Source organism: Pseudorasbora parva, chromosome 15 (genome assembly GCF_024679245.1).
Source record: "Pseudorasbora parva isolate DD20220531a chromosome 15, ASM2467924v1, whole genome shotgun sequence".
Classification (NCBI taxonomy): domain Eukaryota; kingdom Metazoa; phylum Chordata; class Actinopteri; order Cypriniformes; family Gobionidae; genus Pseudorasbora; species Pseudorasbora parva.
In genome coordinates, this window is record NC_090186.1 from 21,477,329 (window position 1) to 21,491,942 (window position 14,614).

General features: G+C 39.3%; 1 protein-coding gene and 1 long non-coding RNA gene across 2 annotated transcripts; one reads left to right on the top strand and one right to left on the bottom strand.

Annotated features, from left to right (window-relative positions):
- Positions 1–1,597: 1,597 nt before the first annotated feature.
- On the bottom strand, positions 1,598–3,485 carry LOC137041891 (zona pellucida sperm-binding protein 3-like). Its single transcript, XM_067418565.1, has 8 exons — positions 2,900–3,485; positions 2,693–2,811; positions 2,512–2,615; positions 2,265–2,442; positions 2,080–2,197; positions 1,931–2,013; positions 1,769–1,860; positions 1,598–1,685 (listed from the first exon to the last, which is right to left on the bottom strand). Exons 1-8 carry the CDS (start codon positions 3,443–3,445, stop codon positions 1,615–1,617), a joined length of 1,311 nt encoding a protein of 436 aa, XP_067274666.1. The 5' UTR covers positions 3,446–3,485; the 3' UTR covers positions 1,598–1,614.
- Positions 3,486–8,614: 5,129 nt separating this feature from the next.
- On the top strand, positions 8,615–9,878 carry LOC137041892 (uncharacterized). The gene is made up of 3 exons (XR_010898172.1): positions 8,615–9,210; positions 9,398–9,506; positions 9,610–9,878. It is a non-coding gene; the product is annotated as an uncharacterized lncRNA (long non-coding RNA).
- Positions 9,879–14,614: the final 4,736 nt, after the last annotated feature.

Consider the following 14,614-nt stretch of genomic DNA (forward strand, 5'->3'; position numbering starts at 1 on the left):
AATATATACAATTCTTTTGGCTTCGAAAAGTGTAGGAACGGACAAGATTAAAAGTGGCTGGGAGAAAGAGCTTGGGACTGTATTCTCTGAGGAATTCTGGAGAAGTGCCCTAAGTAGAGTGAACGGTAGCACCTCTTGTGCCCGATTGAATCTAATACAGTTCAAGGTTCTGCACCGCATCCACCTAAGCAGAACACGGATTGCTTCGTTCAATCCTTCTTTTGACAAGACCTGTATAAGATGTCACAATGGAGAAGCAGATCTGACTCATATGTTCTGGACATGCCCCCAACTTACTATCTACTGGTCAACCATATTCGACACACTTTCCAAAATATGTGAAACACAACTGAAGCCATGTGCTGAATTTGCTATTTTTGGCGCTCCAGATGATGAAACAAGTCTGACCCAAAGACAACTAAACATTCTTGCCTTTGCATCCCTATTGGCTCGCAGACGGATTCTTTTGCATTGGAAATCTGTAAAGCCACCTAAAGCATCTCAGTGGCTTCAGGATTTGATGTTATACCTACACTTGGAAAAGATTAAATATTCAATTAGAGGTTCTCATAAATTCTCTCATGTCTGGCAACCATTACTATCATATTTCTCATCCATAAATGTGCTTCCTGAGGAATAACGATATTTAAATGTAAACTGTAAACCTTTCTTTTTCATACATCTCTATTTGCTGGTTCCATGGTGTTAGATGCTCGGTACCTGTGTAAATAGGCATGGTGTATGTAACTCAATGATGCACCACTGTTACACCTTTTGATTGTGGTATCCAACTATCTATTTATTATTATTTTGATTTTATTTACTTTTTTTATTTGTACTATTATTATTATTTTTTTTTTTTATTATATATATATATATATTTTTTTTTATTATTATTATTTTTTTTTTTTGTTGTTGTTGTTGTATTTAACCATTTGTAACTGTTTAATCATTATGTAAGGCAATTTGTTTAGGGATGGTTGGGGAGGGTGGGGAAAAAATGTAAAAATACAGTTCCTGTACAAGTAACAGCTTTTGCCTTTGGAATAAAATATATTTACAAAAAAAAAAAAAGAAATCAACTTAAGCCATAACTTTTCTAGAACAGTTAATTTGGCCAAATTATACTCAGTGTTGTACTCCGATAATGGATGCACGCGTTAAGCCCTAGAAGAGGAATGCCATGGCCAATTGAATTTGCACCCTAAAAAAAAAAAAAAAAAAAAAAAAAAGACAGACTATTTGATGAACTGAATATGGTCTGTAAACAAGAGCATCTGTCTTTAAGAATTGTTAAATCGAAGTGTTCACTCCTAGTTCTTAAATGGTTTTATAACAATTAAACCTGCATGGACAAAAACATAAGAGGTCTCCTTGTGAAAGATCTTGGTGTAAAGAGTGTGAAAATGGGGAAGCCAATTGTGGCAGGACAGTTTAAAGTGTCAGGATGCATGCAACTACAAGGCATTCAAAGACATGGCCAGAGGAGACCTGGTCAATTGACTGAGTCTGGCTTCTCCCAGAACCTGGATCAAGGCCACAAGCATGTAACGAAACCAACAGTCCTCTAGAATGAAAAAAAAAATAAGCCACAGGGTTCATTCCAGATCTTTATTAGACATGCAATTGATGTACATCAGCAACTACAATGGGGCCAATTGTTGCTTTTCCTTCTGAAACAAGGCCTAGGAGGAGAGGGAAGAAATAGTCAATATATAGCTAGCATTCATGCAGAAAAAAAAGCCCAGAGCTTAGGACACATCTTCACCTGAATCTGACAGGGCTCGCCCTTTCCTGCTAAAGCCACATGTCGAGTCACAGCACATGCACATCTGGTCATTGTCATCTGCAGAAAGCCATCTTAAAAAAAAGCAAAAAAGGTTACCTAGTCTGATCTCATCTAGTGTGCACATATTCTGTCAGGACATACCCATTGGCAAAGGAGCAAGCCTTGTTCTCTTGACTTATGGGGGTTGAAGCCATAACTGCCCTCAAAGAACATGTGACGTATACCTACAAAATAAATTTATATAATAGGGACGAACCTTTATCTTACAGAAATTCAGTACCATTACATACCAAACCACTGTTTGCTTGCTGGAATTTGAAAGACTCCAAGCGAAATAATAGTTTGTCATTCTGAACTCTGTGCATAAACCCGGAAGTAGATCCCGTAAGCTTTGCATCAACCAGACACCTGTATTAAGAGAAGACACTTAGGCTCTGGCCACACATTGGAGTTCGAGAAGCTAATCCTCATTTACCCATGGTTCTCAATAAATGAATATCGCGGAGCAGCTGTCACATCAGGGACTGCAGTAGCCACACAATCATCTACAAAAAGTCGCAGAGGAACATGGTTGTACTGCTTAACAGAAGCTTCAAAATTCAAGGATTGCCCCAAATAGAAGTGATTGGATGGCCTCTCAAACACCCAGTCATCTGCAAGGACACCAAAAGAGAGTCAGTGACATTTGTAAATTAAGAAAATTGAAAAAAAATTAAACTTACCAGTCATGAGCTTTAAGGAGAACACCAGAACTTCCTCTGCAACCTTTGTGGCCGCAAAAGGAACCCAATTGGGCATTAAAAAATTACTGCTAACATTGTGCAACCTAAACAGAGGAATAAGGCATGGTTCAGCAACAAGCATTGAAACATTTAACAAAAAATAAATAAACAACCTTAATACCTTGAATAGTGGCACTCAATTCCAACAGCTGCTGCATCAGTTCTTACAATAGGAGTTCCTTCTAAAGCCTCAGGAGTGTAGATGAGGGAGAATTTATACACCAGCTCATCATCAATCATCTGAAAGCAAACCAAGAATCAGTCCAAGCAGTAAGCCAGCTTCTACTCTCAATTACTATAGTTACAAGACTCATAACCAATCACCCACCGTCGGAGTGCTGCCACATGTCTGGAGCTCATACTCAAAGATAAGCACTTGAGCGTTTGGATCCTCCCCAACCGCTGCACAACCTCCTAAACTGAGGAATGAAGGATTAACTAGCTGACCAGTCCCAAAGAAGTCCTTCTTAACCTCCACATGGACAAATCTCTCCCCACATTGTACTGAAATACTCTGAGCAGGGGTCGGTACATGCAACTCAAAAGGCACAGCTGGCTGTTGGGGCTCTTCCAAAACTATAGGAAAATGCCAGGTCAAAGGTGCCAGAGGAGTCACCATTAGCTGTTTAGACTGACTACTTCCAGGTTCTTGAAGCTTCCATTGGTTTACCACAGCAGGGCTCGTCACAGGTCTCACAGGCCGCAGTGAAGAGGATAACTGTGACTTTTGGAAAGCTCGCTGAGGAGCTAAAACTGGTGACTGTTGTTGTAGGAATCTTAAGGGATCCTGGCCTTGTTGAGATCCTGACTGCTGTGCCAAAGACAAGCCAAGTGCAACAAGCAACAGCAATTCAACATAGATTAATTCCATCATGACTAAACTTTGAGAGCCATGAAATGCCTGTTGCACGCCTGTTGTGGCTTTTTCTAGAGCAGGAAATTGCAGTGGCTCCACCCTTTTTTGACAAGCTTAATGGTTCTCCAGACTTGTGTTAATTAGTTTTCTGAGAGAAAGGGGAGTGTATAGATGATACACTTAACAAGATTGGTTGTAGTCAGTTTTATTTGCAGACTTGTTTCTTATTGTGATTTCTTTTTAATTTTTATTTAATGCCTGCTACAGACTGTTATTTCGACAATCATAAAAGATCAGTACAAATCACACTGACATGAACGTAATAAACTGTCAACTTTTCCCTAGCCTTGACTGCATCCATATTCGCCTCTTTAGATTCTTATTTTTTCAGCGCACATAAAGTTGACAAAGTGTGATTCATTTTGCTCTCTGTTATCACTAGCGCAGGCTGATGACGTTTTATTCTTCTATAGTAACAAAATAGCTTCGAAGTGGCTCTTGAATGTAGTGCTGCTATGCAGTAGAGAAGTGAGCTTAGATGCTTTTGCTACGGCCAGGGATATGCATTTGGCTTCCTTAAGTCCATCACCAATCACCAGCTGAAGAGAGTGGGCAAAGCATGACAATCTTTGTCTTGACCTGGCCATGTCTAACATGGTTTCCTGGTGGTTGTCTAAATCCTCCCACAGCTCCTCATCATCCAATCTGTCCATTTCTTCCACATTGTCATCTGCAGGGTCAACAGTTTGCTGAGGTAACTTCACTTAAAAGGCACATTTCATGTTTGCAGCATTATCTGTTATGATGTAGTCAATCTTGCTTGTAATCCCGTACACCTCTGTTATGTCATCAAATGCCATTGAAATGTTTTCACCAGTGTGTCTACTTGGAAAATGTCTACAATCTAAAAGAAATGAGTCCAGCCTGTAAGCATCCTCCTCACTAGTATTGCAAACATGTGCAGTAACTCCAAGAAATGAGCGCAAGGTTCAGTGTGACCATATATCAACAGTTACGGAGATGGAGCTGTGTTTCTTCAACGTTTCACAAATATGCATCTTAACCTTTCCAACTAAATCTGGAATACAATTTTCAGCAAGTGTTGTTCTTGAAATGGGCACATACTTCACATCCAGTGTGTGAAGAAAGTGGCGGAAGTGTTCATTCTCAATTATTGATAAAGGCAAGTTACAACCAATTATCAAGTCATTGACTATTGATTGACTGATAGCTCTTTGGCGACTGGAGTCAGGACTGTAATGCAGCGGAGCAGTGCAAAATTATGATTTTATACTTTGCACTTCTGGTGATTCTGCTGCATGCAAGCCTCTCTTGTACACAGTAAGCCTTAAAAGAAAGAAAAAACAGTATTATCCATTTATTCAACAGAATTAACAATTTACATACAGATATTGCTAATCAGCCACATTCACAAGGCAAGGCAAGTTTATGTATTGCAGCGTTCAAAAGATCCTTATTTCATTATGTTTAAAAGGTATTACAGTTTTTCTCAATTGCTTAAACACTATTTCTGAAACCTTGCTCCATTTTCTGAAATCATTAAACACAACACCACCTCTTCAAGCACTATTCACAAAACCTCTGGCTCCTCTTGCAAAATGAAACTTTAGCCTCAAAACAGTTTTACCTGTGTTCAAAATCAAACACTGCTCTCAAATCGTTAACAAAGTGATCAAAATGATAAACACTATCAAGCAATCAGTAAACAATACAGCAAAAAATAGAAAACACATTGTTCAAAACATAGTTCTCACGCAGAAGTACATTTTTAATCTCAAAACAAATTTCATATTTTCTGTCATTGTCTTGTGATCATGGTAGCTCAAAATTGGTCTAAAATTATTACTACTCTGCTTTGCTTTGCAATTTTTTGTTCTTACTCTTGCTTGTAGCCCTATTTTTACCAACTCATTCTCATGAAATGCATATACATCACAAATTGTATTTATTGTGCGATTTATACAGCACAATTATTTTTTTTATGTGCATATGATTTGCATTGTCACCCCATTGGGTAGGTTGAGTTGTTTTGAGTATGTGCACATAACACAATATAAAGTACATATCATAAGCACACGAAAACTTTTGGCATATAAATCGCACGATAAATACAATTTGTGCTATAGATATGCATTTTCATTAGATTAGGCTGATTTTTACAGTACTGTACTCTGCATCTCACAAACTTGTCCTTTGTTCTTTGTTGATATGAACCTGCAACCAGTCAAAATCTATTGAGCAGTCAGTAGCCTACTGAGTTAACAAATGGAAAGCAACATGTTCAGGGCAATACGATTTGTTAATTGTACAGTATACAGCCTACAATGCACTGTACTTATATTGGTTGTGTCTCATCATTTGAAACAGGTTAAATCAGTTTTGAGTGGTTGTGTTCAATCAATGACATTGTGTTCTCCATTTTTATTTGATTGTTGCCACTTGTGTTGACCCGTATGGATGACATGTGCATTAGAGAGCAGAATGTGTCTTGACAATGAGAATGTGTTTAGAGTTTTGCTGAAAAGTCTAAGTGAGATCTGCAAATTGTGTTTTACCATGTGAAATAGTTTAAGGTATTGAAAACAGACAGCACAATTAGCTAAATGAGTTCAGGCAACTGAGAAATTTGTTCAGCCGATGGGTTTTAGTGTTTTAGCAATTGAGAAAAACTGTAATGCAGATCATACTCATTTGACTGTGCTATTTTATTGCTAAGTTTAAAGTTTTGAACTTAAGGAAATATAACGGAGCAGAAAGAACTTTGTGTACTGAATGTCTGTTTATTCTGAGCTAATATGTGTCTAATTATCGTTTTCAAGAAATATATCTTAATATTAATAATAAATAATCAAATATTACGTAGTCATGAACATGCAAATATGATGAGCACCAAAAATTATAGTTTCTCTTCAAGATTAAAATCAATAATATAATTAAAATAATAGAGAAAAATATGTAGGCTATATTTGCAGTATGGTCACGCCTATTGTTCACTGTAAGAGTTCTGTATGTGCAGTCACTCTGTGTGTTTTAGAGGCACTTTCTCATCATCCCTTTGTGTAACAGCAGTGGATAATCGAATACTTCAATTTACTGGGTGGTACATTTTAATGTGGGGTAAAAATAAAATCCACAGTACAGTACACACTCATCGAAAACCTTTTTAATAAACCAGTGTTTAAGCTTAAACTTTGGACAATACACAAACAACATTAGAATAACAACATTTAGTTACGGAGGGTGTGCAAAAGAGTGACTGCAGAAAAATTGCTGTTTTTTTAATGCAAAAGTGTTAACGTGCCGGAGGGGGAGAGGGCGGGGGGCCTTCTGCCAGACATTTTTGTTGGAGATGCTCATCATTTTATTGTAATTAAACAAGGTTTGAATTTCTCTGTGACACTTTTGTCCTACTTTGTAAACATTAAATATATTAAAATAACACCGTTGAGACAAATAATGTAGCAGCAATGTGACTTTCTGGAAAACGCGATCACCAGGCGGATGCCAGGTGGACACAGCATAAAATAGAAGCGAGAGCACGAGCGCAGTCACTTGCAGACTTCTACAACGAACGAGTAACTACTAAGCATTAGCTGTCAAAATGCTGAGATTTTATGCATATAAAGAAATTATTAGTTCATAATCTTACCTTTCTTTGTCCTTTCGCTTCACATGGCAATGGAAATTGGAAGTTGTTCCCTTTGCCTATAGATGTACCACAGAATTTACAAATCGCAGAATGTTTTTTTTTTTTTTTTAGAGTCTTACTGCATATGAACTCTTTATGGTCCTAAGATGCAAACTGAATAAAAGTTGATGATGAAGACATTTTCACACATAGTTTAGGGCTAGAGGCTCGCTCCACATGACATCCTACCTGACGTACCTTTGCACTAATTTTAGTCATGCGCAGCGCAGTTCACTGCATGAAAAGTGGGATTTTCGTCAGTAAGCGGCACTGTAGATTGCCGTGGAAGATCAGGTTTACGACTGTACACGGCAGTTTGCAGGCGACACCGAAAACTGCCGTGAATTGTCAGAAATTGACGTGGGCCTTGCTTGGCAGTTGTCCCCCCCAAGACCCCCCTTCCCTTAACTCCAGGGGAGGCTTTAACATGTAAATGTACATGCTGTGAGCTATACAAATGCAAATCAGGGTAGCAGGAGTTTTAACCCATGTGACATTTTTCTAAAAGGTATTAACTTCCTTCTAAGAAAATCTCTTAGATAGATCAGGCTCAGTATAGCCTAATTGTAAAATCTTAAACTTAAGCTTGAATTTATATATTTGATGAAAGTATTCTAGATTATTTATTGTTTGTCATTTGCAATCAGTCCCCGTGAATTCAGTGCGACTCGCAATTTTGACCAATCACCGCAACTTTTACCAATCATTGCGGTCTCCTGCTAATAAGCGGCGTCATACATCAGCAAACTTTATATATCATATATCATTGCCTGTCAAAATGAACGTGTTAACGCAAATTAATTTTAACGGCACTACATATATATATATATATATATATATATATATATATATATATATATATATATATATATATATATATATATATATATATATATATGTATGTAGTGCTGTTAAAATTAATTTGCGTTAACACGTATATATATATATATATATATATATATATATATATATATATATATATATATATATATATATGTGTGTGTGTGTGTGTGTGTATATATATATATATATATACAGGGGTTGACATTAACTTTTTTGCTCACCGGCCACCGTGTTAGTGGTTTTCCAAAGTTACTAGCCACTCAGCATTTTCACTGGCCACAATTTTGCTGTTTGAAAATTACATTGTATATGTTTAAAGTTGACTTTGGCATATATAAATTACTTGATTTTGAATCATTTTACTTTATTTAGAAGATTTAAAACCCTTTCAAACTTTCAAATGCAGAATGACCCCCCAAATCTTGTATATCAGCTGGGATGTGCAGGTGGGCAAGGGGTGGGCAATATAATAGATTATAATAGAATATAATAGGCTAATATGAGAAAGGTAATATGACAGGCTATGAGTAATATATATATATATATATATATATATATATATATATATATATATATATATATATATATATATATATATATATATATATATATATATAATTTAAAAAATACCCTAAGCAAATTACAAAAACAATAGTTATTAAAAATAAAAATTCCGATACTAATACGACACAATGTAATTTATTGAATGTAATTGTCATTGGATACGACTTTCATCGAAAAGAATGTAACAAAATGTGGGCGTGGTCTGTGTTGTGAAATGAAACCACATTAAAAATTCCCTTAAACTGCGTTTGAAACATACAGCAAAGCAGCGACAGAGGAAAACACAGAGCCTGATATTATGCAAACATTTACCAATAATGTGGAAAGCGTTTTAAATCTGTTCAGTGGAAAATCCGCTGTGACGAATCTGTCCTCGTCTAACATCTGCTGTAAATCCAGGTAAAACTAGCTGCGTGCACGCGCCCGTCCCCAGATAACATGATCCCCAGTTGATCCGTAACACCGGCGGGAAGAAACAGCTGAATGCAATCAGTGGGCTATCTCGTCAGCTTGCTGCCGATTTTAACGAGCAGTTAACTTTAGTAATCTCCAGGTTGCTGTCCATAGATGATAGGTTGCTTGCTTTGGAGTCGAAAAACTGTGTGGAAGATACTAACTTTAAGAAGAGAAGACGAGTGCCTAAGAGAAGACCAGTCCTAAGATTGCGGTAAGACTGTTATCTAAGCTAAAGTAACCTAAAGCAAAGCTTTTTAAGTAGCACAAGCTGAAATTAGCCTTGTAAAAGAACAAATGTAAGTTGCTTTATAAAAGTGTTTTCTTTTTCTGGTCATTTTACAGGAAGCAGTACGCCGTCTTCACAACTTCGTCATAACACTCATTTAATTGTTTTCCAGCTGCATGTAAGACAGAGAGACAGTACGCAGGAGGTACAAACATCCAGTTCTTGCATCGCAAGCAGAAGCTGTGAAGAGTTCAGCTCGGAGTCGATTGAGAAGAAAGAGGGTAAGATTTATTAGATTCGTTTTTGGTCAGTGTGACTATTTTTCAGGTGCATTTTACGCAGTACATCGCGCAATACTGATTGTCTTTATTGTTTGTTTTACAGCTGCTACAAGCAAGAAAGAGTGTGTTAGCTGAGGATGAGGTGGGCCTTTGGAAGTGCGCTACCATAGACCTGATGTCTGATGAGGAACACGGCATCGTTCGCGCGGTGTCTGGATGGACTGTTTGACCAGCCAGGAGCTCGCCGAGCTCTGTGCCACGCTGCAATCGAGATTAGAGGCGATTCCAAAGAACAGGGCAACGCACGACAGACGTCTGAAAAATGGACTGAAAACAGACAGAATGGCGCTAGTTACCTACAGCTCTGAAGCGGAAAACAGAGACTTCATGGTGCTGTAGGATTCTGGGCTTCTCGTGAGCTTCCTATTGTTGTGTGGGCAGATCTCAAACGTTTTGCATTTGGTTGTGTGTTTGTGTTTGTTCTAATAAAGCTCTTTCTTTGAATAAACTGCACGTCCCTGGCATATTTTCCCTTCCTCAATAAATGAATGTCCTTGATGGTTATAATAGCGTAGTCCATAGGATAACAATGACATGAATATAAAACATAATAGCATATCACATGAATATATACAATTAAAAAATAATATGCAAATCATAATTTTATATATATGTGTGTAAAATTATTATAATTTGGGGGTTTAAATTTATTAATTTATTACCCAGGTTGACCAATAGTAACAGATCTGCCAACCAATCACGAGTGATATTTCTTGTTTCAATGTAGTAGTTTCAACCAATACTGAGTGAGGAAATTCAAGCCATTCAAGCCGCCCAGAGCTGCTATTCATATGCTAATTAGAGCCATTAGCGCCGGCGCCAGCATGCCTCCGCAAGCTCCACATACGTCATGGTTCGTTTCCGTCAATATGTGGCACAGACGAACGCGACGTTCACAGGCTGTAAACTGACGTTAATTGTCGAAAATCAGGGAGATTTCCGGCCGTTTACGGGGACGAAAATCCCACTTTTCATGCAGTGGTTGCGCTTACAAATTCACCAATCATATTTTTTTATTATTTTTTATTAATGCTTTAATATCAATTATCAAACAAATTCAACAATCATTGGACTTGTCATTGGGCATGTCAAACATCAATTTAAAGAAATATTAAGAGTAATAATCATGAATATTTTGAATGGGACTCGAGTGGACTCGGGAATAAGTCCGAGTCCTAATATGTTCGAGTACGAGTCAAGACCGAGTCCAAATGCACACGAGTCCATGACAAGACCGAGACCATTAAGATATGGTCTCGAGACCGAGTCCGAGTCCAAGTCCCGAGTACATATCACTATATATATATATATATATATTAGGGCCGGGACTTTAACGCATTAGTTAAGATTACAGTTTTTCTCAATTGCTAAAACACTAAAACCCATTGGCTGAACAAATTTCTCAGTTGCCTGAACTCATTCCGCTAATTCTGCAGTCTGTTGTCAATACCTTAAACTATTTCACATGGTAAAACACAATTTTCAGATCTCACCTAGTCTTTTCATCAAAACTCTGAACACATTCTCATTCTCAAAACACATTCTGCTCTCTAATGCACATGCCATCCATACTGGTAAACACAAGTGGCAACAATCAAACACATATAGAGAACAATTGTCATTGATTGAACACAACCAGTCAAGATTGATTTAACCTATTTCAAATGACGAGACAACCAATATAAGCCAGTTCAGTTAGCAAACAGTTTGTTGAAGGTGGTAAGGAGAAAGTCTGAAAATGAATAGAAGAAACAATGTAAGAGGTCGAGTGCGTATGCGAGGTGGGTGAAGAGGAGGAGGGCAAGAAAGAGAAAGAGGAGGAGGGCAAGAAAGAGGAGGAGGGCAAGAACGAGGAAGAGGAGGAGGGCAAGAAAGAGGAAGAGGAAGAGGAGGGCAAGAAAGAGAAAGAGGAGGAGGAGGAGGAGGGCAAGAAAGAGAAAGAGGAGGAGGAGGGAAAGAAAGAGGAAGAGGAGGAGGAGGGCAAGATAGAGGAAGAGGAGGAGGGCAAGGAAGAGGACGAAGAGGAAGAGGAGGGCAAGGAAGAGGAAGAAGAGGACGAAGAGGAAGAGGAAGACAAAGACAGGAAATATCTGAAGAAATTCGAGCAACAGTCATAGACCATGTTCTTGTCCATGGACTGACAATAAGGGAAGCAGGACTTAGAGTGCAACCCAATTTGAGCCGATTTTCTGTGTCCACCATAGTAAGGACATTCAGAGAACAAAACAGGTACAGTACACTACTAATTGCAAATTTACTGTACTACACTATGCAACTGTTTCAATAGACATTTGTAAAGTTCATCACTGTATTTAGTACTGCTTGATACATTTTTTGTGACTACACTTTTTGTAGAATTGCAAGGCTGCCACATGCAGGTGGAAGGACACCTATATTCAATCGGGAACAAGAGGCCGTTATAGTGGGCATGGTCCTTCAAGATAATCTAATACGACTCAGAGAAATCCAGGAACGAGTGATACAAGACAACACGCACTTCCAGGCAATCAAAAGTGTGAGCATTTCCACAATTGACCGTGGTCTCCATCGAAGCAGGATGCGAATGAAACAAGTATACAGAGTACCTTTTGAGCGCAACTCACCAAGGGTGAAAGAACTGCGAGCTCAGTATGTGTAAGTAAGTGTACATTACTGTAAGAAACATTTACTGTAAATCAGATTGTCTACAGTACTAACACATTCTGTGTGAATGACATTACTCTTCAGTACATACAATGTAGGTGAATCAGATGTACATACAGTAGGCCTCATTGTACCCTACAGTATAGCACTGTCTCTGTACAACTTACAAAATTCTAAATACACTATATTGTATTTCTACACAGACAATATTTGACTTGGAATCCTTGAACAGACCCCATTAGTTCATCTTTGTCGATGAAGCAGTTTTCAATCTAACGAAGAGGAGAAGGAGAGGCCGAAACATAATTGGACATCGGGCCATTGTTGAAGTCCCTGGTCAACGAGGTGGCAATGTCTTTATCTGTGGTGCTATCAGCAACCATGGTGTTCTTGCTTGTGATGTCGATGAAGTGCTTTGGCCTGACCCAGCCCAAAGACAAGAAGCACAATGATCATCACATGTTTACTCCTTTCATTTTTTAATTTTATTACAGTACATTGTAGGCTGTATACTGTACAATAAACAAATTATTTGATTGTACTTTTGTTTAAAGAATAAACAATTACTTGATAGTGTTTAACATTTTGATCACTTTGTTAATGATTTGAGAGCAGTGTTTGATTTTGAACACAGGTAAAACCGTTTTGAGGCGAAAGTTTCATTTTGCAAGAGGAGTCAGACGTTTTGTGAATAGTGCTTGAAGAGGAGGTTTTGTGTTTAATGGTTTCAGAAAATGGAGCAAGGTTTCAGAAATAGTGTTTTAGCAATTGAGAAAAACTGCAATTACGCAAAAAATAAATAACATCATTTTAACCACACTTATTTGTGCATCACGGAACGGTTTTCAATGAATGAGTTTCGACGGACCGATTATACTGGAACACCAACTAGTGTTCATGAGTCACGCATAGGAGTCACGTTGGTCACGACCTATGGTCATGACAACAACAAACCATAGTGAACATTTACGAGCTTTGCTTGGCCCCGTGGATGGGAAATTTTGTTTTAAAAAACGAATGGCCATGAAATCCACGCTGATTCCACCCTTCTAATGGGATCAGTTTAACCCAGATTTTTTGGATCAAAGTGATCCAAATCCTACAAAAAAGTTCTGAAAAACCCAAACTAAAGGTTTGATCCGGATCAAAATCAAGATTGGATTACATGATCTAATCCGATTATGTCATCCGTTTCAAGATTTGATCCAATCCGTTATCCAAAATCCTAGTGGATTACATTTGAAAAACTGGTGTCACGGTTCATCAATCCGTCGTCTCACTCACTGTGTGTTGTGTGGTTGTGTTGGGGGTGTGGTTTCTGATTATTGCCTGAGCACTATCACCTGCTGCACTCATCACCGCTCCCTTCATATACGTGGCACTAACTGCAAACACTGTCAGATCGTTGCAGGCTCTGTGGTCCCTGGTGTGTGTTGTCTCTCCCGGGAGATCGTCTCTGTTCCGGATTCCAGGATTCCCGCGGCTCTTCTGCCCACTGCTTCCCCTGCGTCACGAGCCCTGACCAACTCACCGCCTTCACCATTCTCTGGACCTGCCTGACCGTCCTGTATCCTGCCCGTTCTGAGTTTCAGTGGTCTTCGGACTTTATGTGCTTCGTGCAGTTCTGTCAATAAATGAGTTATCGCACTTGGATCTTTCAGTCTCTTTTTAGATCCTGACAGAACGATCTGACCACATATGGATCCAGCGAGAGTGGCAGGACTGCAGGAGTATCTCGCTAACAGTAATCAGAGGATGGATCGCCAGGATGAACAGGTGACAGCTACCACCCAGGCGGTACAGGCTCTCGTGGCGCAGGTGTCCGAGCTCTCCAACCAGCTACAACAACTTAGACAACCCGCTGCGCCAGCCCCACCGCCGGTTCCCCAAGACCCAGTCAACATCGGCGGCCAGCACGAGCCCCGAATCCCTACGCCAGAACGCTATGCAGGCGAGCCTAATCTGTGTAGATCCTTTTTAACCAGATGCTCACTGTTCTTCTCATTACAGCCCATGACATTCGCCACGGAGAATTCCAGAGTGGCATTAGTTCTCAATCTGCTGGCGGGCCGTGCTGCGCTGTGGGGAACGGCGGTTTGGGAGAACCGACACACATGCTGCTCCTCGTTCCAAGCACTCTCGGAGGAGATGAGACGGGTCTTCGATCGCGCCATAGTGGGCCGTGAGGCAGCCCAGAAACTGACGGAGCTTCGCCAGGGCAATCGACCCGTCTCCGATTACATCATCGAGTTCCGGACTTTAACTGCAGAGTGCAAATGGAACGAGGAGGGGCAGTGGGATCATTTCCTGCATGGGCTGGCTGACCGTGTCCAACGGGAGATCTTCACACTGGAGCTACCTACTGATCTTAACGGACTCATGGAGTTGGCAGTGCGAGTGGATTC

Bases quoted from the DNA above. Each gene is read 5' to 3' on its own strand.
- LOC137041891 (XM_067418565.1), bottom strand. From the start codon at position 3,445: ATGATGGAATTAATCTATGTTGAATTGCTGTTGCTTGTTGCACTTGGC. The intron at 2,198-2,264 runs GTAAATGAGGAT...CTCTTAATACAG, and splicing joins TCATTTATTGAGAACCATGG to GTGTCTGGTTGATGCAAAGC. The intron at 1,861-1,930 runs GTATGTCCTGAC...CTTTTTTTTAAG, and splicing joins GCTTGCTCCTTTGCCAATGG to ATGGCTTTCTGCAGATGACA.